This window comes from Pseudonaja textilis, chromosome 14 (genome assembly GCF_049901715.1).
Source record: "Pseudonaja textilis isolate UNSWEBS1 chromosome 14, rPseTex1.2, whole genome shotgun sequence".
NCBI classification, from domain to species: domain Eukaryota; kingdom Metazoa; phylum Chordata; class Lepidosauria; order Squamata; family Elapidae; genus Pseudonaja; species Pseudonaja textilis.
The window spans coordinates 12,608,542-12,635,419 of record NC_142003.1 but is presented as its reverse complement, the minus strand read 5'-3'; the positions used below and the strand labels follow the sequence as shown (position 1 = coordinate 12,635,419).

At 51.4% G+C, this 26,878-nt stretch overlaps 1 protein-coding gene across 1 annotated transcript; it reads left to right on the top strand.

Moving 5' to 3' along the window:
* The first annotated feature begins 685 nt into the window (after positions 1-685).
* COG7 (component of oligomeric golgi complex 7) lies at positions 686-26,878 on the top strand. The gene is made up of 18 exons (XM_026704014.2): positions 686-799; positions 3,423-3,640; positions 4,850-4,998; positions 6,146-6,262; positions 9,767-9,935; positions 12,514-12,596; positions 14,077-14,199; positions 19,198-19,396; positions 21,327-21,454; positions 21,975-22,129; positions 22,468-22,584; positions 23,482-23,547; positions 23,724-23,907; positions 24,803-24,940; positions 25,065-25,148; positions 25,660-25,774; positions 25,920-26,063; positions 26,514-26,878. Exons 2-18 carry the CDS (start codon positions 3,475-3,477, stop codon positions 26,678-26,680), a joined length of 2,304 nt encoding a protein of 767 aa, XP_026559799.1. The 5' UTR covers positions 686-799; positions 3,423-3,474; the 3' UTR covers positions 26,681-26,878.

The following is a 26,878-nucleotide window of genomic DNA, read 5'->3' as shown; positions in this document are numbered from 1 at the left end:
ATGTTGTCTCTTCCGGGCAACTTGGGCTGGGGACCGCTGGAGCCTCTGCTCCTAAAAGGACCCCCAACCACCTCTGCTGGGACTGGCCCTTCGTCCTGGGACTGAGGCAGCATTCCTGAATAAACAACCAGGGAAGTCCCAGCCTGGCTTCTCTGGCTTGTGCATCTTCCTTTGGCCTGGCAGCTCTGCGCCTCCCTGCCCTGGGAGACTAGCGAATGATTCGCGGTGCAAAAGCGAGGCTGCCTTTCTGTAATTCGAAAGTGCCTGGGACAGGATGAGGTGCTGCAGTGGCCCAAGAGCAAGTGGGCCTTGGCTGGCAGAAGGGAAACGGGCAGTGGCGGTCCCTCCTGGGCCAGCTGCCTGGAGGGATTTGGCTGGGACTGCAGGCGCAGCATGGGAAGAAGCTGCTCTGGTTGGATTTGCGCCTGCTGCATGTTCTCCAAGGCAGGGGTCTCCAACCTTGGCCACGTTAAGCCTGGAGGACTTCAACTCCCAGAATTCCCCAGCCAGCTTTGCTGGTGAATTCTGGGAGTTGAAGTCCCCCAGGCTTAAAGTGGCCAAGGTTGGAGACCTCTGCTCCAAGGCAAGCGGGGGAGGGGGAGTGTGCCGGCCTCCTCATCGGTTGTGCTGAGTTGGCGGAGGATCTGGCGAATCCTGGGGCAGGAATATCGGCCACCAGCCAATCAGCGAAAGATGGGACTTCCCGGAAATCCGGGAGAGGCGTGAAGCCGCAGGTCCCGATACCAAGATGGTGGCCGAACGCCTTGGACCACCGGGGGAGCGGAGATCCAGTGCACAGGTGAGTTGAGGGGGGCGTCCCGCCGAGGGGGTCAGCAGGTGAGGGGCGCGCCCCCCGCCCCCGACTGCTTCGGAAGTCCCCGTCCCGCGATGGGGCAGAGCCCGAGCCTCTCCGCGGGGCTTCGCAAGGCCTCGTTCCCGGGCTTGGCTGGGTCTCCCTGCCCGAATCTCCTCATGGCTGCGGGCGCCCCACCTGCTTGTCTCCCCCGCACGGAGGTGGCTCCTCGCAAGGCCCGGAGGGCTGACTTTTCCTCGTTCTTTTTCTGAACGTGGAGGCTGGTGGGCTTTCAGCCGCTGGGGGATTCTGGGAATTGAAGTCCGCCCATCTTCATCCCGCGGAGAAACGTCGCCACTGTAAGACTTTGTGGACTTCAACTCCCAGAGTTCCTCAGCCAGCTGAGGAATTCTGGGAGTTGAAGTCCACAAGTCTTAAAGCAGCCAAGGTTGGAGAACCCTGCTTTGAATGGATGTGCCTAATAGGCATGGTGCTCCCTTTATGAATTATTGCCTTCAAGTCAGTTTTGACTTGTGACTGGATCACTCCTTGTATTTCTCTTGGCAAGGTTCTTGGGGAGTGATTTGCCATTGCCCACTTCTTGGGGCTGAGAGGGAGTGACTGACCCAAGGCCACCCAGCCAGCTTCATGCCTAAATCGGGACTATAAAGTACCATCTCCCGGTTTCTGGCCGGATGCTTTGACCATGACACCCAACCAAATGCACCCTATAAGCCAGGGGTTTCCAACCTTGGCCACTTTAAGGCTTGTGGACTTCAACTCCCAGAATTCCTCCTCCAGTCATGTTAGCTCAGGAATTCTGGGAGTTGAAGTCCACAAGTCTTAAACTTGCCAAGTTTGAAGACCCTTGCTATAAACCTTATGTCACATTAAACCAGGTTGTTTCCGGGCTGCCATTGCAATCTGTATCCTCCCCATGATCCCTAAAATGTGGAGTGTTTTTGTTTTTGGTCCTGTTGCATCAGTCTTGGTCCTGGTGGCTGCTTGATACTTTCTTGGAAGTGGTTTGCCTTTGGCCTCCTTCCTAGGGTTTTGGATTAGGACCAGGACCAGGACCAGCTGGCTTCATCTCTAAGATGGGACTAGAACTCAGGGTCTCCTGATTCCTAGCCTGGTTGGTGCTTTTAACCATCACTCCAAAGTGGCCCTCTCACTTTAGAGAGATTTAGATTTATTCACTCAAATAAAAATATTTGATTGCCTCATTTGCCTCATTTGCCTCATTTGTACACATTCCAGTTGTATTTATTTTCACTTTAGCAAATACCCCAGTTTCAAATCTGTCCTATAAGTAACTAGCTCAATACCTGTACAAAACTATGTGGTCACCGTCAGGCTTAGTTTTGGGGGAGGAAAACAACGGGGTGGGGTGAATTCTGCCTCTGCTTACCAACATCCATCGGTATTCATCTGGCTAATGTCCTGTCAGTGTGTGAAAGAGTTGAGGGCTGTTTGGAAACTGAACAATATTTGCTGTATGAGCAAGGAGACAGCAAGGAGCCTGGGTGTGGCTTAGCTCAACTGTTCTGTACTAAAGCTGCTTGGTGCTGTGAAACTGAAACTCCTCTGCTTGTGTTTTGCATTTGGAAGAGATTTCCTTTCAGGTGGGGAGGGGGAGTAGAACTCCTTAGCATCAGAGCATGTTAATAATAATAATAATAATATAGGAAATACGAATGCTCTGATGGTCTTTTTGAAAAATCCTTTCTTAGTGAGCCCCTAGAAGCCAAAAAGAACATACATGCCAGATTGCAAGTTGTAGGCTTTCTGGTTCTGGAGATTTTGTGATGATGCGTGGGGGGTATTTGCTTAGATAGATAGATAGATAGATAGATAGATAGATAGATAGATAGATAGATAGATAGATTGATTGATTTGAGGCATAACATCTAGACAAACATAGCAGTTTGCTAGGTTTAACATCACTCCATTAAAGCTAAAGAATGACAGTCATGAAATTCAAGAATGATTGAACTAGAAGACTTCCAAGGTCCCTTCCAGCCCTATGATTTCTTTTAATTACAGGTTTCAAATAATAAAGATGCAGCATTTTCTTTAAAGTTGTCCTTGGAGTACGTTTTGATGCTTTGGGACCACTCACCCTGCCTCAGCTCAACCCATTGTGGAAAAAAGGAGGAAACTGTGTTGGATAATAGTTTACCACTTTGAGTTACTTATAAAAATAATAAAGGGATTATACATAGCCAGGAAGCAAACTTCACATTCACCAGTACTGATGATATTGCCTAGTTGGGTAATGAGACTGCTGCTGCAAGGAAACAGGCAAGCTCAGAGAACATCAAGGACTTCACAGGGGATCGTTGCTTGCTAAATTCATGGAATCCTAGGATTTGTGTGTGTGTCTCCTGATTCAATCCTCTATCCAGGGCAGAGGTCCTCAAACATCTGGATGCACAGTAATGCTGATGTAAACTCATAAAACATTTCCATGCCTGTTTTATAGTTGCCAACAAAAAAGGGGGGGGGAGAGTTTGAAAGAGCAGTGCTAACCCCCTATATTCCTTTTTTTAAAATTTAAGACGTTCCGCAGACAAAGCATTTGCTGAACTATGGCTTCTGCTCCTGTCTGTTTCCCTTGTGTCCTCAGGTGCCATAGTTGCTGACCAGCTCCAGGGGAGGGTGAAGGTGTGGCAGCCACCATGGATTTCTCCAAGTTCCTGGCCGATGACTTTGAGGTCAAGGCCTGGGTGAACGGGGCTTTCCGGGCTGTGCAGCAGGAGGCCCCCGGCAAAGTGGATGCTCACGCTGCTACGCTGGTGATGAAGTTGCAGCTTTTTATCCAGGAGGTCAACAATGCCGTGGAAGGTGATGCCGCTGTCATTGAGGGGGAACTTGCTCTTGAAGCAGCTGCTTTTTGACAGCCGTGTACAGCTCAGATTATGTTTGCATTGCAGATTTTTCTTCTTTTCTTTTTTTTTTGCAATATTTTTTTTATTTTTACATTTTAGAAACATCTCTGTCAGTGAACAACGTGGTTCCAGGTTTTTACACTTCAATACAAACATGACCTTAGTATATATTTATCTTTCACATTCAATTCTATATATCATTACTTCCATTTTCCCATAAATTTCTCCAATATTCTTATTTTCTTTACACTTATTAAATCCATTTTCAATTTATATCTTAATTCCTTTTTCTTTAAATAGTCTCATGTCTTGTTTTATAGTCTAACATTCTTATTTTTTATTCTAAATTCATTATACCTTTATGCTTTTATCTGTCACATTTGCAATTTTAACACATATTTTTGTTTCATTATCCAGTAAGTTTCATCTTAAATCTAATAATTCCAAAACTTTCCCCCTTTAATTACCAATTAGAGTATACCACCCCTTTGTCTTATATGTCCCTCAATTTGTTCCCCTTTAATCCATAATCAAAATTTATCATAATAGTCACTTTATAAATATCACATTCTGATTTAATAACAATAATCTCCTAACTACTATATATCACATATGCATGTATATATATTTTAAACTAGAGTCTGGCATTGCAGATGTTTCTGTTTGCAATGATATGAAGCCATTTGCTAAAGTTGCTATATCAACATTGATCAACAGTTTAATCAAGATATGTGGTACAGTGGTTAATATAATATAGATGTTATAAATTATAGATATTATGTATTTACAACTTTATATTAAAATAAAAATATTTGTGAGGCTGTCTTTTTTTTTTAAGTGGCTAGCCTAAGCTTGTTTTTCTACTTTTGGCAAGAGTTTTCCCACTTCTAAATTTTGAATATGGTTTTCTGTGCTCTTTTACAAGAAACTTACTTTTGAGGTACCTGAAATGAGGAACACAAATTTGAAATGTAAAGCAATATTTTATATTGTCATTTTTGACACATAGTGAAAGTGAGAAGAGAGTGAAATTTTAGTAAGAAGACAAATATTTTTATAGTCTGTAATAATGGGTTTTATTGCTAGGTTGAGTGCAGAGCCTCTGTCTCTCGTGTTCTGGGACCTTGCAGCCATGCTTGACCTCCTGCTTCTCATTTTCCTACAGAGACAAGCCACCAGGCTCTCCAGAGCATGCCTAGAGTTCTGCGGGAAGTGGAAGCCTTGAAGCAGGAGGCAACATTCCTGAAGGAGCAGATGGTCCTGGTGAAGGAAGACATTAAGAAGCTGGAGGAAGACACTGCTCAGTCCATGCAGGTACCTCTCCAGGCTGAAGGGTTGGACAGACACATTCTCTTCCCGGACACCTGTGGCGGGATGGATAAAAATGAGCATCCCTGAAAAAAGATGCAACCTTAAAAATGATATTTTATTCAGGCAGCAATATGAATGTTTTACAATTATACAGAAATAGTTATTTAAATGAATTTAACTGGTCTCTTGCAAGCTACCTAGCGGTTAAGCCTAGTTATTTATTTCTGTTTTTCATTTGAAGGAAATAGCTCGGTTTAGAGCAGGGCTCTCCAGCCTTGGCAACTTTAAGACTTGTGAACTTCAACTCCCAGAGTTCCTCAGCCAGCTTTGGGAGTTGAAGTCCACAAGTCTTAAAGTTGCCAAGGTTGAAGAGCCCTGGTTTAGAGTACATAAAATCCTGCATCAGGAAGGATTGGAAATCATCCAGTACTCTGCTCAGTGTAGGACTTACTAAAGCATTTCTGACAAATGACTTTTCCGGCTTATCCAAGGCCTCCAGTGAGGCAGAACACAGCAGCACTTCTGAGGCAGCCCATTTCATCTCTAAGCTGAATCTGCTCCCATTGATTTTGGTCCTGCCTCTGAAGAAGACTCCATTGCCCTTTAAATGTCTGAAGACCACTGAAGACCATTATTCTCTCCTGCAGGCTAAATATTCCCACTTCCTTTCAACCCCACTCAGAATTTTGTTTTTAGTCCCCACACTAGTGTTTCTTAACCTTGGCAACTTTGAGCTATGTGGACTTCAACCCCCAGAATTCTCCAGCCAGCTATGGGAATTCTAGAAATTGAGGTTCACCATAGCTTAAAGTTGCCAAGATTGGGAAACGCTGCCTTATACCATCCAGGTAGCCGTTCTCCGAGTTTCAGTTTGTTGATGGCATTTTAGGCTGTGATGACCAGAAATTTGTCCAGTCTTTCAAGTGGGCTTTTACCTGTCCAAAACCTGGGAAATCAATTCCTGTAATGCGGACTCTTTTCAGATCTTATCAACAGGGAGCAAAACCCACACTGCTGGCACTGGTGATGTTAGGTAACTGATATCAAGTCAGGTAATGAAACATCTGCCGGTGAACAGCCCAGCTCAGAGAGCAACAAGGATTCCTCGGGTCAACCTTGAGCTACAGAAATTCTCCTCTCTTGGTTTCAGGTCTTAATCAAACTCGATCATGTGAAATCCCGAATGCAGCTGGCTGTTGATTCACTCCAGGAAGCAGACAAGTGGAGCACGCTCAGTGCAGACATTGAAGAGACATTTAAAACACAGGTATTCCAATGTTCACAGCTACAAACCGTATCCTGAAAACAGATTAGAATGCCTAAATCCATGATGGTGAACCTATGGCACGCATGCCGGAAGTGGCACACAGAGCCACTTCTGCCGGCACGTGAGAGATCACCTAGAAGAACCCCACTGCGCATGCGCACGTGCTGCCCACCCACCAGCTGGTTGTCGGGTATCTGGCGTGCATGCGCAGAGTGTGTGGGAGATGCGCGCCCATGCGCAAAGATGCACGGGGCATGCATGGGGGGGTCTCGTGCGCAGGAGCATGGGAGGGGGCGCGAGCATTGCCTTCTGGGTGCTGGCACATGAGCGTGCATGCAATTTTCAGCATGGGAGCCCAAAAAGGTTAGCCACCACTGGCCTAAATGCTGCTCAGAGATCAGGTAAACCAGCTAATTTGTGATAATTTGATAGAAACCTAGCATTGGAAGCAATCTTAGAGTTATCTAATTCAACCATTTGTTTAGTCTGGCATCCACCAGAGTATCTCTGACAGCTGATCATCACATTTCTGTTTCAAAACCTCCAACAAAAGATAGTGCACTAGTTCTTGTTCCACTGGCTGACAGCTCATAAAGTCAGAAAGTTCCTCCTAGCCTGAATCTTCTTCCTTATTGTTTTATTTCTGCCTTGGAGATTAACTGCATTTATTCCATCATACGAACCTGGTAGTGTTATTAATTGCAATGGGTTTCAGAAATACAATATAATAGTGGTCCCCAGCCTTTGCTGCTTGATGGCCCGGCTGGCGGGGAGAGGAGAACTGAGCCATGCGAGCAGTGGGCTGGTGCATGGGCCCGGTAGTGGGCTATGGCCTTGGGGTTGGGGGCCCCTGCAATCTAAGGTACTCCTTGACTTATGACCATTCTTTTATCAGTCATTCGAAGTTATGACAGTGCTGAGTGAATGGCGGTTAAAACTGGTCCTCGGAGTTCTAGCTGTTCTGACCAAGGCTTCCTGAGACATTAACAAAGACACCTTAGTCCCAAAAACCTTTTGTTTTATTTCAAAAACTGTGAATTATAGTCATTCACAGCCCGTAATGAGTCTCAAACAGTTTGTAAATAGTCCCACAGAAGTCTGCCAAAGTCCTTCGGGATAAGTCTGATAAGCACACACTTTTATCTTGAAATGCTGCCAACGACTAAATTGCCAATTAGTTCAATTAGTACAAGGTCAAACGGAGCACAGATTCAACATGGAGCTTCAGGTTTCAAACCAACCAGAACGAACAAAGTTGCTTCCTGCAAAGGTTTCTGTCCCTTTGCTCCTCCTTTATGTCTTATGGGAGGGCCAATCACCTCCAAGCCTTACTCCCGAGTCGCCCCTTTTGTCTTAACTGTTCTTGCCTTCTGGCAGCTCTGCGCATGTGCACACTGGGAACAGGCACCCCCTGTTCCTCTGCCTTGCTGCTGTCAGATTCTGGAGACTCCGGAGTCAGCACCCCACTCCCAGATGGTCCTGGCCCCATTTCTGTGTCAGGCACAGGACCCTCGTCTGAGTCCTCTCCAGACTCCCTGACTGGCCCATGTTCCTCTCCACTGTCCAACCCTGCTGCCAGCTCTGCAAGCTGTCGGCGAACCACAACACCAGCCACCTATGGTCACAATTTGGATGCTTGTCAAAAAGTTGCAGCATCCACAATCACATGACTGCCATTCGCAGCTTTCCCTGCCAACTTCCCCAGAAAGTCAGTGGGGAATCTGGCAGGGAAGGTTGCAGGTTGGAGGGGCAGGTCTCTCCCCACCCCCACCCATGCCCTTCCCCCAGCCCTCTGTACTCCCACTGCACCAGCCACTCTATTTATTTATTGATCTCGCTGTGGGGCTACTCTTGGCAGATTACAATAACAAAAAGGAAGAAAATGAAAGGGGTCACTTTTCCACCCACCCACCCACCCACAACGGTCAGAGGTCTTGATTTTTCTTCAGCTTCCACAGAGGCAGCAGAGGCTGGTTCCAGCTCCTGCCCATCCTGCCCAGTTGTAGTCCGGGGCTGTTGCCAGCAGAGCAGGGGGCCTCTTCCTGGCCAGATGGGCCTGACTGGGGGTTAAGGGAGTTCCTACAATATTGTCTGAAAAGCGGCCGGGAAGGCGGTGCCCCAAAAGCAGCTGCTTGTGCCTTTTGGAAAATGCCCCCCAATGGACAAGAAGCTGGGAGGGAGGGGCTTGTGCTCTGATCATTGGCTGTTGCAATTCCCCCCCTGTCCCCGTCCCCTCACCCCCAGCCAGCCCCGAGCCCCGTCTTGGTTTCCTCTGCAGTCTGTGGCCTTGGGGGATCCTTCACTGGTGGTCCTCGTGAAAGTGCTCGCTGGCTTGAATTGAGGCCCATCTCATTCCCTCCATGTGACTCTGGGAGGTGCAAACCGTTCAAATAAGAAGGACAATAACATCAACAAATCAATCGATCAAAACAGCCAAAAGAAAAACAAGACCACTAAAGAATTCACCTGTAACCCAAAACAGGGAGAGGATTAGGACCCACATTGATTCTCTTACGTTTTGGCCTTTTTCTTAACAAGAAAATGTATTGATTTCCTTTTTTTTCTTTGAGTTTTAAATTAAAGTCTTCCTCTCACCATGGAGTTTTCTACTTCCCTTTTTAAAATTGAACGTTTTAATGTTTTTATTGAATTTTAAGAAAACATGAAGCAGAAATAGCAAAAAAAAAAAATGTTTTTCCTCCTCTGTCAAACGTTCCATCTCACCATTAGAGTTTTATTTTGATTGATCCAAAATAAACTTCAAATAAAATTGTGATGCTGTATATGTTCCGTTAAAACACAGGTAGTCCTTAACTTACAGCGGTTCATTTAGTGACCATTCAAAGTTACTATGGCCTTGAAAAAAGTGACGTGACCATTTTCACTCTTAACAACTGTTGCAGCGTCACCAAAGGTCAGGTGATCAAATTCAGAACCTTGGCAACTGACTTGTGTTTATGACGGTTGCAGTGTCCGAGGTGATGTAATCCCCTTTGCCACCTTCTGACAAGCAAAGTTAATGGGAAAGCCAGATTCATTTAACAATCGTGCTGCTAACTTAACAACGGTAGTGATTCACTTAACTTTGGCAAGAAAGACCATAAAACGGAACAAAATTCACTTAACTGTCTCACTTAGCAATGGAAATTTTGGGATCGATTCGATTGTGGTTACAAATCGAGGACTCCCTGTACTGAAGGATCATTTGGCTGGGAGTTGTGACTACAAGAAGGCTGGCACATTATTCCAATTTATGTGCTCAGGATTTCCAGTTTTAACTTCTGAAATGTTACTTTTTTAAAAATAATTATATATTTTTATGTATTTATTCTTTGGCTCTCCCTGACTGTAAGGCCCATAAAAAACAGAGAAGGGGAGAGAGGCGGCCACCATTTCTGCTCTTCTGCAGGAAGGGCATCGAGGAATGGTTGGGGAAAGGACCGGGGAGGGTCTCGCTCGGGAGCCCAAGTCTAACCAGTCGGCCTTCCTCCCCTGTCCGGCCAGGACGTGTCGCTCATCTCCAGCAAGCTAACCAGCATGCAGAACAGCCTGGCTGTGTTGGTGGACACGCCGGACTACTCAGAGAAGTGTGTGCACCTGGAGGCGCTCAAGAACCGCCTGGAAGCCTTGGCTAGCCCCCAGATTGTCTCTGCCTTCAGCACCCAGTCTGTTGGTAAGAGGGCTGTGTGTGTGTGTGTGTGTGTGTGAGTGTTGTACGTGAGTCAAGGGAAGGGGGCTAGAAAGCAGAGAGGGGCCTTGTGGGCTTTCCCTGCAGATCCAGCCCAGAACTGCACAGGAGGCACCTGCCGGGGAACAGGATTGCTGCTCAGGTGCAGGGGAGGTTCGGATTAGGTGCAAATGTGTCATCACAAAATATCTCGGACGCTGTGCTTGAACCAAAATCAGTGGGACTCGAAGGCTTAAGCCAGTCTACCTGAAATGGTTCCATGGCACGCAGGTTGCAGGTTTAGCAAGCCTTTGCACAAAGGAACGGGGCTCCGGTGTGAGGCCTCTGGAGAAAGCTGCACCCGAGGGCGGCCTTGGCAGGGACACTTGAACGCTGGCAACTCAATGAGGCTACGTAAAGTGGAAGCAGGCACAACAGTTCAATGGGCCCCTCTAATAAACACAGCTAGGAATTTGGTCTCATGCTGCCGACTGCTGACTCCCAGTCAATCTCGCTCACCAAACCAAGAAAATAAGAGGGGGGGTTTTGGTATCTTACCTGAAGCTTCTTGTGCTTGGAGAATTGGGCAGCACAGGTAGGCCCGGACTTATGACAAGTTGCTTATCAACCATTCAAAGTTACAAGGGACCCCCCCCGAGAAAAAAAGGTTGGGTTTTGAAGTTCCATTGGCTCCTCCCTATTGGCCATGTGGCGGCTTTTGGGGTGTTCAGTAACAAACTCACATTTATGAGTGTTTGCAGCATCCTGCAGCCACGTGGCCATGATTTAGAGCTTTTTTGCCAAAACCTGGCATTCATTATTTATTAGCAACAGCCCTTAGACTTATATACCACTTCACAGTGTTTTTACAGTCCTCTCTAAACGGTTTACAGAGTCAGCCTCTTGCCCCCAACCATCTGGGTCCACATTTTACCCACCTCAGAAGGACGGAAGGCTGAGTCAACCTTGAGCTGGTCAGGATCAAACTGCTGAATTGCAGGCAGCCGGCAGTCAGCAGAAGTAGCCTGCAATACTGCAGTCTAACCACGGCGCCACCACAACGATTATTTTTATGTATCAACTTTATTTGCTGCCCATCTCCTGTTTCAAGATGCCCCCCGAGTGGCTTACAGCAACTTTACTTTTGGCTTTCAGCAAAATGCCCCATTAGCAACCCCTGGGTTCTCTCCGTGATGATGGTGTCCCCTTTATGTCTGCCATGTTCACTGAATGACCACCACAAAAAAAAAAAAAGAGTCATCAAATCAGATTGGTCACATGATGACCCAACTCTATGAATATCACGACTTACGACCGTAATAGGCAGGCTCCATTATGGTCGTAAGTTGAATCCAACTGCCGGGTGGTGGGTGGGACCAGGGTCTGGGGCTTACCAAGCAGGGACATTGATTCGCCTGGGGTGACCCAGAAAAGGGAGCCCACGGCTGCCTTGGTCCCGCTGCCTCCCTGCAGCCGAAGCCCGTGTCTCGTCCCTTGGGCAGTGCAGCTCAGGTGCTGCCACCCCCTTCAGGAACGTCTCCCAAGAGTCCCCTCCTCACCTGGCCCTCTTGGGGAGAAAAGGAGCAGCCGGACACTCTCTGGGACAGCCTGTTTTCCAGCATCCCCTCAGGACCTTCTCAAAACTCCCGAGGCGCCCCGAGGCTCAAACCCTCAAATCTGGGCTCTGCTCTTCTTCTCCTGTCCCACGAGGGGATTCGGTCATAGCTCTCAGTCCCTGGGCACTGCCTGCGGTGGAGGGTGGCCCTTTGGGGGCATGGGGCGTTGGCAAGGGCCTCCTCGCCCTGGTCTTTAGAGCCTCTGAAGAAGGAACAGACGGAGGACCACCAGCAGGGTTGGCCAGGTTGAGGCTGGAGAGAGGCCTTGGTGGGGGTGGGCAGTTCCCACTTAAACCTCTTAAAGGGGCTTTTGAAGGCCTGACTCTGGTCATGTCTCTTTCCAGGCCTCCTGGGGGTGGAGATTTGTCCTTTCGTGTGGGGCTCCGTCCTTTGATTGCCGCCTTCTGTGATTACCGCAGGGTCTCAGGGAGTTGTGCCACTGAGCTACCAGGTGGAGGCAGCCTTGTGCTAAGCACCGGTGGTGGCTGGCGGCCCTGCCTGCAGTGTAGTGTGGCTCTCTCTCCATGAAGGGGTTTCCAGGACTGCAAACCGTGACCCAATGTGGACCCCTGTTGGTGGGAGCCGTTTAATTAATCATTTGCGCCCTGCCCTGCCTTTATTATTCTCCCCACCAAACGGAAGAGCGCACCCTGGCAGGCTTCTTGCTCTGAGGGGGCTTTGGGCAGAAGGCAGGAGGTTGGAGGGAGGACGTGACGGTGGTGGGTAGAGCAGGGCTTGCTTTCTCCTCTCCCTCTGCTTGGATGCTCCCTACAAAACGCCCTCCCCGTGAACCCTCCTGGAGGAGGGGTGCTGCCGGGGACCGGAACGTGGGCAGAGCAGGGTCCGGGCCTCCCCGGTCAGCTTTTGAGGCATTCGGGTGGGGGGAGGATATCGGGACTGGAGTGGCACAGAGGCTGAAGTTAACTTTTGTGCAAGCCAGACTAAGGGAGGGACCTCTCTCCTTTTAGATCAGGCCCGGCTGTTTGTGAAAGTCTTCATGGAAATTGACCGGATGCCGCAGCTGCTGGCTTACTACTACAAGTGCCACAAGGTATTGGGGTCCCCGCGGCTGCTGAAGCAGATCGCCCGTTTTTATTCAGCCTCCCCCCCCTCCCCCCGCCCCCACTTGGACTGGAGCAGAGAGAAACGTGGGCCTAGTTTCTGAAACGGCCCCTGGCTGGTGGTGATCGTGATCAATCAACCCATCAAACGTTTATCGTCAATGCACATCATGTGCGCAGTGAAACTGAAACGAGCCTCCCCGGTGGTGGCCCTGCACGTCTTATCACATTAATCCTAATTGCGGTGTGTATGTTGCGTTCAGAAGTCTGGACAAAAGCTGTTTTTCAGCCTCTTGGTTCGTCTGGCTCCGCTTCTCGTATCTCCTGCCCAATGGAAGGAGAGGAAAGAGGTGCTGACCAGGGTTGGAATCGTCCCGGGGGATTTTCCTCGTCTGCTGAGGCAGCAGCGGGTCCCGGCGGCTTCGTTCAGGGGTGTCAGGGGCAGCCCATAACTTTGGGTGCCGTGCTCATCACCCTCTCTAATGCCTTTTGGTCCACGGCTGTCGAGCCGCCTTCAAGAGGCAAGGGTTGGCCTAGTCCACCCAGGAGAATGGAGGGGCGGGGGGGGGCTTCATGCCAGCGAATGTGGGGTGTAGGTGGGTGTCTTTTTCCCATGTCCCCCACCCCCAAAGTTGAGCAGCATTCAGTGCAGTCTGAAAGGCCTATCGCGGAGGGCTGCCCTTGAGACGGGCCCTCCAGCCCAGCTCCGTGGCTCTCCTGCTCAGCTCTGCCGAGAGCCGCCAAGGGTCCTTCCAGGCTGGTGCAACGGGAGAGCGGGGAGGGGGGAATTGGGCCCCTCTTCCTTTTAAGACCTAAAACTGCGCAAGATTGGAAAGCAGCCGATTGAGAAGCCTCTCCTCTTCCTCCTCCCCCTCTCCCCCTCCTTCCTTTCCAGACCTCGAGTCTTGTCACACCCGTTGGGCCTTTGCCCATTTTACGACTTACGCAACACACCTGGCAAGGCGAGAGGCATGTTCTGGGCAGAACGCTGGTCCCCTGCAGCCCAGCCCAGCCTGGCCCTCTTCCCTCGTCCTCGCTGGCCGGGCGGGGCCGCAGGAGAAGTCTCGGGGGCTGCTTCAGGCAGCGGTTTGGCTTCAGAAATCCAGGGGGGCCCAAGAGCCGCTGTGATGGGTTCACGGATGGCTCCGAGGACGCTGCTTAATCCCCAGGGGGTTTATGAGTCAGTCGGAGGACAGAGGTTGTAATGTGGGTGGTGGTCTCTAGAACTGCTGGACGTGGTTTATCCACTTCTCCCCCAAGAGGAATCCAGTCCGTAGGGCAGCCTTGTGACCCGGGCCCTGGACAGTTCAATAAGCACAAGTCTGGAGCCTACCTGACAGTGGGGTCTCTTTCCTCCAGTTCCCCCCACCCCCCATTTTCTATGCTTCTTGGCAAGAGCAAACCTTGTCTCGGTGACACCCCAAATAACTTCACCCTGGCTGTGATCCTGACCCTCTTCCTTGCTCCCAGGTGCAGCTAATGGCAGCGTGGCAGGATCTGTGCCAGTCAGACCTCCTCCTGGATCGGCAGTTGGCAGAGCTCTACGAAGTGCTGCTGGGGACGTGGCACACACAGCTGCAGTGGGCCACGCAGGTACAGCCGTGCTGGGGAGGGGGTGGGGGTTCTGTGGGGTCCAGAGCCTCCTACGCTGGTGCTCAGGAGGAGCCCAGTCTCTTCCCCGCCCAGGCAGCAGAGGCCAGCAGGTGCTGCTTCCCTCCTCAGGCATCCCTGCAGCTCTATCTCTTCCTCCATCTTGAAATGTAGCCAGATTGCTCAGTCAACCTGACCAGAACTTGCAAAGCTCCAGATTCTGGCCTCACCTGATGTTGTGCCCCCATCAGCCCGAGGGTTTCCTTAACGACCATTGTAGCTCAACTGGATTTAGTGCCGCAGGAACTTTCCTTGCAAGATTAAACCGTTTATGATTCTTTACATAAAAAGGGGTTTGCAATGTAAACTAATTATTGGCAAACCGCTTCCCTTAAGCTCCCCGGTCCCCAAACAGATGCCACTGATCTGTGGTTGCATGAACCTGAAGTGTGATAGAGGATTAGTTATCCATGTAACCGTCGCCTGGTATATAGGCAGGTTTCTGCCCAGAGCTGAAGCCTCGTTAAATTCATACTTGATTATCATTGGCAGTATTTGATCCCCAAAAGCTTAGGCTGCAATAACTCCGCTGTTCTTTGAGATGCCAAAGACTCTGCCGCAGTTGTGAGGCCCAGTCACTGTTGCTTGTCCAAGATCACAGGTGATAATCCCTCTGGATCCCTGAACGACTTGGAAATGCTCAGTTGCATCTTTGGTAGCTCTCCGCAAATGGCCCGATGTCTTGCTTTGACCCTGTTTGATTTCTGTGTTGGAGTGGAGCTTTCCTATATCTCTGCCCTTTGGCTCTGGTGCCTTTTCTGTGGCATGTGTGTGTTTCTGCGTGTGACCAGAACTGGTGGGCAGACACCCACTATAACCCTGGTGGCAGAGGGGCTGTGCATCCCTGGTCTGTCCCAGACTGCAGCAGAGGATCTGTTGCCTCCCCCACCCCCACCCCCAGCAGCAGAAAAGAACTGGGTTCCCTGCTGGCAAACTGGTTTGCTGGAGTTTGGGGAAGCGGCGGCCAGCTTGGTCGATTAGGTCCTGAGGCTTTCATCCGTGAAGGAGAGAACTGATGCTTATCTCTGGGGAGGCCTGGAAGGAGCTTGCCTGCCATCTTGGGCTGATCTTGCTCCCTTGACAGGCTGAGCTGCCCCTGGGCCCGTTCCCAAGAACCCTTCTTGGCTTCCTTGTGGCCGACGAGGCGGCCTCAAGTGCGAGTAAAGCCACGAACGGGCGCAGAGCAGCTCCTTCTGACAAGAAAACAGAAATTCTTTCGTGCAGGATTTAAATGAAGCTCACCCCTCATGAAGAGGCCTGGTGCCCCTCGGACAGTGACCAGAGGGTCTCCCTGCTTGGTTTGGGGTGTGGTCGTCTTTGCTTCTCCAGCTGTTTCCTTCTGCCAGACCTTTTCTCTCCACCCATCTTGTCATATCTCAAAAGGAGGATTGTCTTCTGAGGCCTCATCTGGATCTTCTGCAGGAAGTGGGTGGGTGGGTGGGAACTCCTTGGTGATCACCCACTTCTCTCACCACATCTGCTTTTCTGTCTGGGGTGATTCTCAGTCCTCCAGGTCCTGGTTGTCGCAAAGGTGCTTTTTCAAGAAGCAACTGGACTTTCTAGTTTTTCTTTAAAAAACGCTTTGCTTCTCATCCAAGAAGCTTCTTCAGCTCTGACAGGATGGTGGGGAATGGAAGGATTGATATTCCTTGCAGACAGCTGGTCATTTGCATCCTTTTAGAGACCTGTAGAGGCCACCTGGAGGTTTGCGGGGAGAGGTGTGACATCATCTATCTCCAGTCTACCGCACGGTCCTTTCAGCAGTTCCAAGAAGGCACCACACCCATTTGCACCAATTAGGTGACCCTGAGGACACAGGTGGCCTCAACGAATCTCTAAAAGGATGCAAATGACCGGCTGCCTGAAAGTAATATAAATCCTTCCATTCTCCACCATTCTTGAATGAGAAGCAAAATGTCTTCAAAGAAAAGCAAGAAAGTCCAGTTGCCTCCTGAAAAAGCACCTTTGGGACGACTCATTCTGGTTTCCCCCCCCCTAGGATCATCTCAACCTGTATTTAGGGACCATTAACGAAGTCCAGCCCTACAAGGTGACATTGATTGCAACTGCTCTGTACCTACCAACATTTTTCATTAGTCATGGGAAAAACGGAAGCACTGTAAAAATTCTAGATGGGATGTAACGAATGTTCAGATTTCTTATCAGAGATTTGCACAGGAATATGGCTAAATATAAATGCCAGGGGAGTTTGATGTAGTGCTCTAGGGAAATCACCTTGCAGAAGGCACCCAGAAACCATTAGGGCACCGTTCTTCTTAATCTCACCAACTTGAAGATCTGTGGACTTCAATTCCCAGAATCCCCAGCCATGGAAGTCCACACATTTTAAAGGTTGCAGGTGCAGAAGAAGCTGCATGGAGCTCAGGAAGGTCTGAGGAAGAGGCTCAGGCTGGGTCCCCCCATGCTCCTGGCTCAACGGGGGCATAAGGTGGAGGGGAGGAAAATGATGGGAGACTTGCAAGATGCTGTTACCCCAAAGAGGGTAGCTCGAGTTGTTTTGTAGAGTCAGTTTCCTGGTCCATCTTTCCCCCAGGCTGACAAGTTCATTACGTACTTTAAAGACTAATGATGAAAGAAACATTGACATTAAAAATGGAATTTTTGAAAACAGGTAGGGCTTTGTGTAGTCTGTTGCTTTCTTGACACACCTAGCACATTTTCTCCTTTTGCCTCCTTCTCCTTTTCTATTCTGCCCTGAAGCTCAGTATGGAAAACTGAGCTTCGTTTCAAAATTTGCTTACTTCAAAAAAAGGAATTAGTAGCTTCAGAATGAGGATATTCTTGGATCGATGCGGAAATGTGCAGTGGGCTTATCAATTTTTATCATCTTTCTTGCTGACAAATCACCCCTGAAGCATAGGCCTAATGAGTTTTTTTATGGTTAAAAAAAAGTCTGCTTGCCTCGTTCATGGAATTTTACAAGGTCCAAAGTCTTCAATAAACACCTTAAAATTTTTGTGATTCAGATGCACCTTTGCAGTCAATCAGGAAAAGCAACAGAATTATAGAAGCGTTTTGCATTACTGTTTTCGGCGCTGCACAGGTGGGATCAAGAGGCAACGGCTTTTAAGCCTTCCCGACTAGATCCCTCCTTGAAACAATCTGACGTAAAATCTTCCCTAAAATGTGTCCGGGTCTTTCTCTTCCTGTAACCAAAGGAGCTAGGGCACCAGCAGCTCCATGCATGGCTTTCTCATACAGAGCCCAAATGCCCATGTGCCTTTTTTGTTTTTGTTTTAACCTTAATTATAGCAATGTAAGACTTGGAGCACTGCAAAACGCAACAAATAATCCAAGCTCCATTAAAACAATTCCTGTTATCTCAGTTATTGGGTGTCCATCTTTATAGTTTTGAAGATTACGGTCTGAAATCTCTAATGATCTAAGAGCTAGAGCCCACTATAATTACATAGCCAAAAAGGCGTTAAGAGTTGTTAACCTAATCCTACGTAGCTTTTTCTCTGGTAATATCACACTACTGACTAGAGCAGTAGTTCCCAACCTTTTTTTTGCCCCGCACCCCTAAAGAAATTTCACTCGAATCTCGCACCCCCTGAAATAAATAATAAATAAAAATGTCAACATATAGCCAATATCCTATTATTTACCTGGACTTTTCTTGCACCCCCTGGAATATCATCTCGCACCCCCAGGGGGTGTGAGCACCCCAGGTTGGGAACCCCTGAACTAGAGCATACAAAACATTTGCTAGACCAGTACTGGAATACAGCTCATCAGTCTGGAACCCACGTATCTGATATTAGCACAGTTGAGAAAGTCCAGAAATATTTCACAAGAAGAGTTCTCCACTCCTCTACTCGTTGCAGAATACCTTATGCCACCAGACTCGAAATTCTAGGCCTAGAAAACCTAGAACTACGCCACCTTCGGTCCAATCTAAGTACGGTATATAAAATCATACATTGCAATGACTTACCTGTCAATGAATACTTCAGCTTCAGCCATAACAACACAAGAGCACACAATAGATACAAACTCAAGGTTAATCGCACCAAACTTGATTGCAGGAAGTACGACTTCAGCAACAGAGCGGTCAATGTCTGGAATCCTCTACCTGACTCTGTGGTTTCTTCCCCAAACCCCAAAAACTTTAACCTTAGACTGTCTACTATTGACCTCACCCCTTTCTTAAGAGGTCTGTAGGGGGCGTGCATAAGCGCACCAACGTGCCTACCATCCCTGTCCTATTGTTTCTTTTATTTTTCTTATATGTACCCATTTCATATGTACCCATTTCATATTCAGTATACAATTTATGACTATGAAAATAAACAAACACACCATATAGAGGTGCAGTAAGTTAAGATACTCTCTGTGGTGCAGCGGTAGAAGGTCACCAGCAGTTGTTCATTCGGTTGTTGTTTCTGAGAAGCCTCAGGTAGTATAATCTCTGCTGGGCCCTTTTGACCGGGGCTGCAATGTGAGCCCCCCAGATCAGGTCCTCTTTTAGGGTAACACCCAGAAACTTAAAACTGGCCTCTTGCTCCACTTGGTCTCCATTGATAACCAAGAGCTGGATGTCTGATCTTTTCCTTCTACAATCCACTATAAGCTCCTTGGTCTTATTGGTGTTGAGGGCCAAGTTGTAGAAGATGCTGGCAGAGGTTTTCCAGACAAGGGTCAGCTGAATAATTATGCAGACTAGAACGATTCAAAGCTATATGAAGCTATTCAAGTTGTGTTCTATATTCAGAACATTTTCCAAAGCAACATAAAAGGTGTAAAAAAAAAAAAGAGAGCCTGGCGCCCAGTTCTAGAAACGAGTTTGCTGGCCGCAATCAGTGGCCTGGACGGTCTCCATGTCTTCCCAGCCTTCCACTCTCGCCTGGGCCCAGATTCGGGGCCTCTGGCCAAGCCTCCAGGCCTGCTCCTACCTCCTTCCCTCCCTTCCTCCCGCAGGTTTTCCAGAACCCCCACCAGGTGGTGACCGTCCTGCTGCTGCAGGTGCTGGGTGCACTGACGCCTTCCCTGCCCACCTGCCTCGCTGCGGCCATGGAGCGCTGCAGCCCTGAGAGCAAGCTGAGCCAACTCCTGGGCCTCTACGGCACCACCATCTACTTTGCACACGGGCTGGAGGCCGCGATGCTGCCCAGCCTGGGTAAGTCCTTGGCGCTTGGACACCTTGCCCAAGCAGCTTTTATGGGGGGGGGGGGTTGGGTCCTTTTTCTACAGGTTTTTTTTTAATAGGAACACAACTTGTTAGCATTGCATTGACTATCTTTATTGCAGTTTTTACATAAACCTTGTACCAAGCTTTGTTTGACTTGAGTGAGCAGTATTGACACAGTGTTTAAAGTCTTTGCCAAAGCGGAACAATTTGCATTCTATTGTGAGTAAATACTCCCCAGCACTTTTGATTCCTGTAAAGGTGAGCTCAGCCTCTCCTTTCCCCTTAGCCTCGTCTCTTCTCACGGTCACAGAGGGCAGGTGGGAAATGCCCCACTTGGTGGGGAGCTGCCCTCTGGGCTACGAGGGGGAATGACACTCCACACCCCCCACACCCCCAAAGAGAAAGAAACGTGAGCCTTTCCAGGCTGCCTGCAGGCCTTTCCTGGAGGAGACAGAGTAGCTGTATGGGGTGGGGGTGATGTCTCAATTTCTCCCCCTCCCTGCTAATTAAATAAAAAGCAACACAGCAGCAGTAAACCTTTACTGCTGCTGTGTTGCTTTTTATTTAATTAGTGGTGGAAGGATTTAATTCTAAAATATACTTTTTCTAGAGTAAATACATAAAGCACTTTCTTTCTGTTCTTTAATACAGGGGACTCCAACTGTGGCAACTTTAAGACTTGTGGACTTCAACTCTCAGAATTCTTAAAGTTGCCAAGGTTGGAGTCCCCTGCTTTAGTACAGCGGTCGCCAACCAGTGGGCCACAGAAAATTTTGGTGGGCCGCAGAGAACTGTCATCCCAGAGCACCCTCCAAAGCAATTAATCCAGGCTGCTTAAACACAAGGCTGCGCCACCCACATGGCCCGCGGGAACCCTCCCCACCCACTCACTCCTTACCTGGCAAACTAGCCTGCTAAATTGCTATTTTTCCTTTTTCCAACAATCAGCTGTTCTGCTGTGCTGGGAGATTTAGATTAACTAGAAAGCAGGAAATGGTTGGATTTCTTGCTTTCTAGCTAGTCTTTAGATCTTCGGCTCTGCTTTTAAGCACAGCCGAACCTCCCTTAGGACCGAAAGTTCTATTATTCAGTGCAGACTCACGGCAAGCAAATTTTATGTGACAGACTGAGCTAGCTGATGGCAGATAGATAGATCACTGAATGATTCTGTGAGCAACTCAATCTGCCTGCCTGCTTTGCCTGATTTTGGGTAAAAGTTGCTCTTTTTTTATAAAAAAATCAATATTTACATACATGGTGTGTTGTGAGTTAATTTTGTGAGTTTGCTTGTAAGCAAATTTTATGTGACTGAGCTAGCCGATGGCAGATAGATGGATCTCTGAATGAATCTGTGATTCTGTAAGCAACTCAATCTGCCTTCCTGCTTTGCCTGATTTGGGGTAAAAGTTGCTCTTTTTTTAATAAAAAAATCGATGTTTATATAAATATTTATAATATTTACATACAAGCCATGCCCAGCCAGTCACATGACCACCAAGCCACACCCACAACTTAGGCCACGCCCCCAGAACCAGTTAGTGGTCCCTGGGATTTAAAATTATGAGTTTGGTGGTCCCCGAGGTCCAAAAGGTTGGCGACCCCTGGTGGTTATTTTGCCTGTGTCGTGCCTGTTATTTTAAAAGAGAAGAAGCTGAGCAGCCCCCGCCCTGCTTTGTGGCTCCATCCATCCTTCCTTCCTTCCTTCCGAGTCCGGAGGAGGATCCTTGGGCAGTTTGGGGAGCAGAGAGGCCCCTCCCGCGCTTGCAGGGGAGTCTGCCAGCACCATTTGGGCCTTTTAACTTCTCCTCTTGCCCCAGATTTAATTTTAGCCTAAGAACAACCAGCAAAGCAGCGGGGGGCGGGAATGCAGGCCAGGTGGGGAGCCCCCCCTGCTGTGAGTCTGCTCTTGTGCTTTCAGCGGAGTGCAACCTGGTGAAGGTGGCCGAACTGGTGGAGGCCGTCTTCAGCCCTTACAAGCCCTTCCAGCTGCAGTACGGGGCCCTGGAGGAAGAGAACCTCCTCATCCAGATGAGCGCTGTCCCTCTGGTAAGATCCCTTCTGGGCTGCCCCCCCCCGCCCTTGTTATCGTGGGAGGAGAGTGACTGTGATAGGCTGGGCTGGGTTCCACCTAGGGGGGGCATCGGGATTTCTTATTTTGTCCTCTTGAGTTGGGGGTGTTCACCGCCTCTTTTTAACCCCGTTAAAGGCTTTTGCTCTAGGAAGGGTTTTCCATCTCAAAAGGCCCCTTCTGGCACTGACTCAGGCGACAGGAACTGCAGAACAGTCTTGGGGGTCCTGGGGCCCCAGATTTCCCCATAGAAATGGGGCCTGTTTATTAGCAGGATGCTCCCTCAGAGCAGCCACATCCTGCAGGCTTTGAAAGCGTCGTCTGGGCTCCAGCCGGGCAGGAGGTTCTCTGGGCCCCGGCAGACAGAGTCGAACTTTCAGAGTGGAAGGGCCCCAGGGGAAATGGCTGCTGCCTTGATCCCAGTCCCGCCCAGTTTGGACTGGCTGCCCTGCCGCTCCAGAGTGGCGACCGTGAACTCTGATCTTGCGTCCTGCGCAGGAGTACGGGGAAGTGATGGACTGCGTCCAGGAGCTGAGCCACTCGGTGAACAAGCTCTTTGGCTTGGCCTTGGCGGCCGTGGACAACTGCCTCACGCTGACCGACGGGCTGGGCGTGGGTGGACTCCTCGGGGCCCTGCAAGCCCTCTTTAGCAAGTAAGTCCTGGGCCACGGGGGGGGCTTTCTCAGCCCCCCAACCCCTGCGAGGGTTGCGGGCGGAGAACTTTGCTCTGAGAAGAACAGGTTGGGAGACGAGTGGGACCCCGCTGCCCCATGGCGTTCCTTCTGCTCCCCGTGGCCACAGGAGGCAATGACCAGTCCCGCCTGCTGCCCCTCCCCCACCCTCCCAGGTCCCAACGCGGAAGGGAGGCGGGCTGGCCTTAGGGGAGGAATTGTCTTTGTCCCCTTGGGTCTTCCCTTCCCACCCGGGCAGCATTCAGCCACACGCACACATACAGCTGCGGGTGGGCTCTTATCTCGGACCCCTCCCTTAGATACGTCTCGGACTTCAGTAATGCCCTGCAGTCCATCCGGAAGAAGTGCCGTCTGGAGGACCTCCCGCCAGATTCCCACTTCCAGGAAGACTGGGCAGCTTTTCAGAATGCCATTCGGTGAGAAAAACACCCACCCACCCCGTGCAAAGGGCAAAGGGGGCGAAAGGGGAGCTTTTCTGGGGAGAGTTTCAGCCGCCATCTCAGTGGACCTGCTGCTGCACCCTAGGAGCAGGTGACTGCGGGGGAGGGGGGGGCATTAGCATGCAAACAATAATGGATTCCTCAAGGAAGTGAGCCACACTCGGTGCTGTAAGTGCAGACCAAGGCCCAGGCTTCCTTTACGTAGAGGGAGTCCTTGAATCCTGACCACGATTGGGATTTGAATTTTGGTCGTTGAGCAGAGTGCGTTCCCCACATGGCCGCTTGTCTCAATGACCACAGTCCTGGCACACCCCATTGGGGTCACTTAGTAATCTCGTGGGGGTCATTAAACCAGGGGAGACCCAGGTGAGGAGTGTGGAGTTTCTCTGGGCCTCAGGTAGCTCAAGGTTTTCAGTCCCTGAGCGGAGAGGCATTTGTTTGTGGCCTGTGCCAGACCTCTCAGCGCCCCCGCCCCACCCAAGGCACCCCGTGCGCCTCCTGCTGCTCTCCGCTTGGATTTTGGCTCCCTCCCCTCTCTGGGCTGGCTGGAAGGGCTGCTTGCAGGAGGAGGTGGGCTCTGCTCCTCTGTGCAGGGTGCAGCAATGGAGCTGAATCCTCCAGCTCCGACTTCCACCATGTACTGGAGTGTGGGTGGCAGGGCAGAGTTTTGCAAGAGCCTGGAGCATTTTAAGGCTGTGGAGCCTCCTTTCCAAGGGGCTCATCCTTCCGGACTGTCCTTAAATGGGGGCAGCTGTACGCCGAGGATCGCCCGCTTTGGAGGAATCATGAGCTGCTTCCTAGAGAGACTCAGGGGCTGGGGGGAGGAGGGGGGCCTTTGGGGCGGCGGTTCCACCAGCCTCTTTTTCCCGGCAGGATAATCGCCACCTGTGGGGAGCTCCTGCGACAGTGTGGGGACCTTGAGCAGCAACTGGCCAACAGGTGGGCTTCCCGAGCTGCTTTCAGAAAGGCGCAGGGTGGGGCCCATCTCCCACCAGCACGTGGCGCTCCTTTCCGGGCCTCCTTACCCCCCCCCCAAAGCTTTGAAGGTGGCGGCTGTGGGGCGCCCGGTGCTCAGGCCGTTTCATGTCTGCCGGTGCCGGCGGTGCCGCTTGCAGGGTCCTCTCCACGGCAGGGAAGTTCCTCTCGGAGTCCTACCGTCCCTGCAGCCTGAGCGGCTTCCAGGAGCGCAGCCCAGAGAAGCAGAGCCACCTGAAGAACCCCTGGCAGGAGTACTGCTACCTGCAGCAGGAGAGCCCGGCAGAGTACGCCGCCCTGCTGGAGACCCTCTACACGCTCAAGGTGGGCGCGGAGGAGCAACCTGGGGCTGAGCTGTTGGATTACCAACCCCGCTCCCCACCCCACCCCGCTTTCTGAGTGCGTGTCCGGCAGGGGGCGGAGGGGACGGTCCCTCCCTCCCTCCCTCCCTGCGAGGGTTTGCTTTTCCTGGGCCCTTCAGAGTTCCTGTCGCCTTGCTTGCCTTTCCCAGCATTTTGTGCCGGTTTGGTTTGGTTTGTCAGGCAGCCTTAGAGAAGGGTGGGGTGGGGGGAGAGAATGCATCGAGGCAGGGTGAGTTGGACCCCTCCTCGTCCTCGTCCTCTGGCTACTGTGGGCAAGAGGCTCTCTTTGACCCTACTCTGAGCATTTCCCAGGGAGGCAGATCCACGCCGGCTCTTGCTCAGCTGGCCTGTGTGGAGGAGGCGGTGCCTCAGGTGGGCCTGGCAGGATGGAAGCATGGAGGTTTTGGCCCAGCTGCCCTTGGGGGCTCTTCCCTCTTTTCCGCAGTGGGCGCTGCCCTTTGCAAGGACGCTGGCAGACACCTCCCCGCCCCTCCCGCCACCTCTTTTCTAGAAACTGGTTGGGTACCATAAGGGTGACCCTCCTCCAGGCTCCGGGCTGAGCATCTGCTACCTCCCGTGGAAATGAACAGGCCCGATGGCCTCGGGCTGGGTCTCCAGTGGGTTCCTCCTGGGGGTCCCTTCAGGGGAGAAGCGGCCCAGGACCCTGGGCAAGCTGGAAGCAGGGCGGTCGCAGCCATCCCCTGTGGCTTCACGAGCTCCGAGGCCACACCCGTCGCCCTGGTGTCCCCCTCCCGTCCCTGAAGCCCCCCTGCTCTGCTGATGCTGGGGTGGGAGAGGACTCATTGGGGTCCTGCAGGGGGAGCCCGTCCTGACTGCCCCCTCCCTCCCCACTGCAGGAGAAGGGGACGAGCCACAATCTGCTCTCAGCGTCTCGTTCCGCCTTCACCCGCCTCAACCAGCTGGCCCACCAGCTGGCCTTCGACTCGGTTTTCCTCCGCATCAAGCAGCAGCTCCTCTTGGTGGCCAAGATGGAGGTGAGCCGCCGGGGGGAGGGGGCCCCTCAGAGTCCTTGAACAAGGACTGGGGGAGAAGAAAGGGGGAAGGTCGCTCTGCGCGACACGTCAGGCTCTGTCTTTCTGCTCGTCCTTTTTGACCTAGAGCTGGAGCGCAAGTAGTGCCGGCGAGATTCTCACCGACGACCTGCCCAACTTCAGCCTCACGCCTCTGGAGTACATCAGCAACGTAGGTGGAGGGATCCCCCAGGAAAGGCAGGTGCTCTCCGGGGCGGATGAGGCTGCTCTCGGTCCGAGGCCGCTGTTCTTCGGCAGCCCTGGGAAAAGGGCGGCTTGCGGGACTGGGCAGCCTGGGAGGGGGAGGGGCTTCCTTGGTTGCTGAGCTGTGGCCCCTCGGGGGTCCGGCCTGAGTCCCTTGTGAGTAGGGAGGGATTCCTTTGGAGAACCAGAGCAGGGACGCCTCGGAGGGCTGGCCTTTGATGGACGAGGCGGCTCAGGGCCGGGAGGGTTGTTCTGGGAGCAACTGGAAGGATCCCTTGAGGGGGAGAGGAGAAACCTCGGGGTGACCCAGAGGCTGCAGCAGGGCTTGGCTGGGCCCCTCGCTTGGGCTTCAGGAGGTGCCCTGGAGAGGAATGCGCCGGCTGCCTCCGAAGAAGTGGGGGGCATCAGCAGAGTGACCCCGTTTTCTGCGGTGGAAGGCTGGGGCTGCCCAACCGCTTGCTCTCCTCCCTCCTTCGTAGATCGGCCAATACATCATGTCCCTCCCTCTTCACCTGGAGCCTTTCGTGACCCAGGAAGACGCAGCCCTGGAGCTCGCCCTGCATGCTGGGAAGCTGCCCTTTCCTCCAGAACCAGGTGGGAACGGCCCCCGAGGCCAGCAAGAGGCCTTCGCCCAAAGAGGCAGCTGCAGGACAGCTCACAAGGGCAGCCCCCCACGGTCTCTCTCTGAAGGAAGAAGTAGCTGCGGGGCAACCATCACTTGTGGTCCTCTTTCTCCCAGGCGACGAGGTCCCCGAGCTGGACAACATGGCGGACTACTGGCTGGGCTCTCTTGCCAGGGCCACGATGCAGACGTACTGCGAGGTCATCCTGCAGATCCCCGAGGTCACCCCGCACTCCACCAAGCAGCTGGCCACGGATATTGGTGAGGAGGGAGGATGCTTGAAGAGCGCGGGGAGATACCCTGCGTGTGGACGGGGCCCCGATGAGGGCCACCCAGCCCCCTCCCTGCTCCGAATCCAGATTCCAGCGTCCCTGCTCTTAGGCCGCCCGGCTTCCAGCTGAGAATCTGCAGTGTGGAGGCAGCTGACTGGCTCCTGGGCTCCGGGGTCAGGGGGAGTCTTCCTGTCTGGTCTGCCTCCCTGGATCTCAAATGCAAGCGATACATTTAAAAGCGGGGGGGGGAGCCTTACTGCAAGCCACCCTAACCCTTTCAAGTGAAGGGCAGCCAGCACCTCCAGCTTCTCGTCCCCAGGCTGGACGGGGCTTCCTTCCGTCGCCTACTGGACGCAGGGAGGCCGTGGTCATGGGAATGCCCCCCTCCCTTCCTCTCTTGGCGGTTTGGGAGTCGAGATGCTGCTTGTTCCTCTTACAGATTACTTAATCAACGTGATGGACGCTTTGGGCCTCCAGCCTTCTAAGACCCTGCAGCACACGGGGAGCCTCCTGAAGACCAAGCCTGAGGATTACAAGCAGGCGGCCAGAAATTTCCCCCGGCGCCTGGCTTGCAAAATTGCCGCCATGAGGGCCCTGGACTATTGAGCTGTGGGTTCCTTGGCCCAAGAGGGGCCCCCATTGCTGCCCCTGGCCAGAGATACACTGTCAGGGCCCCGGGGTGTGGCTGGTTCCCCCCCCCCCGGTAGAGTTCCCTCTTCCTTGGGCGAGAGGAAAGAGGCCGGAGAAACCTCGGGTGTGTCCAGACAAGTTTTGTAAGTACTCAAATAAACCTCTTCAAAACAG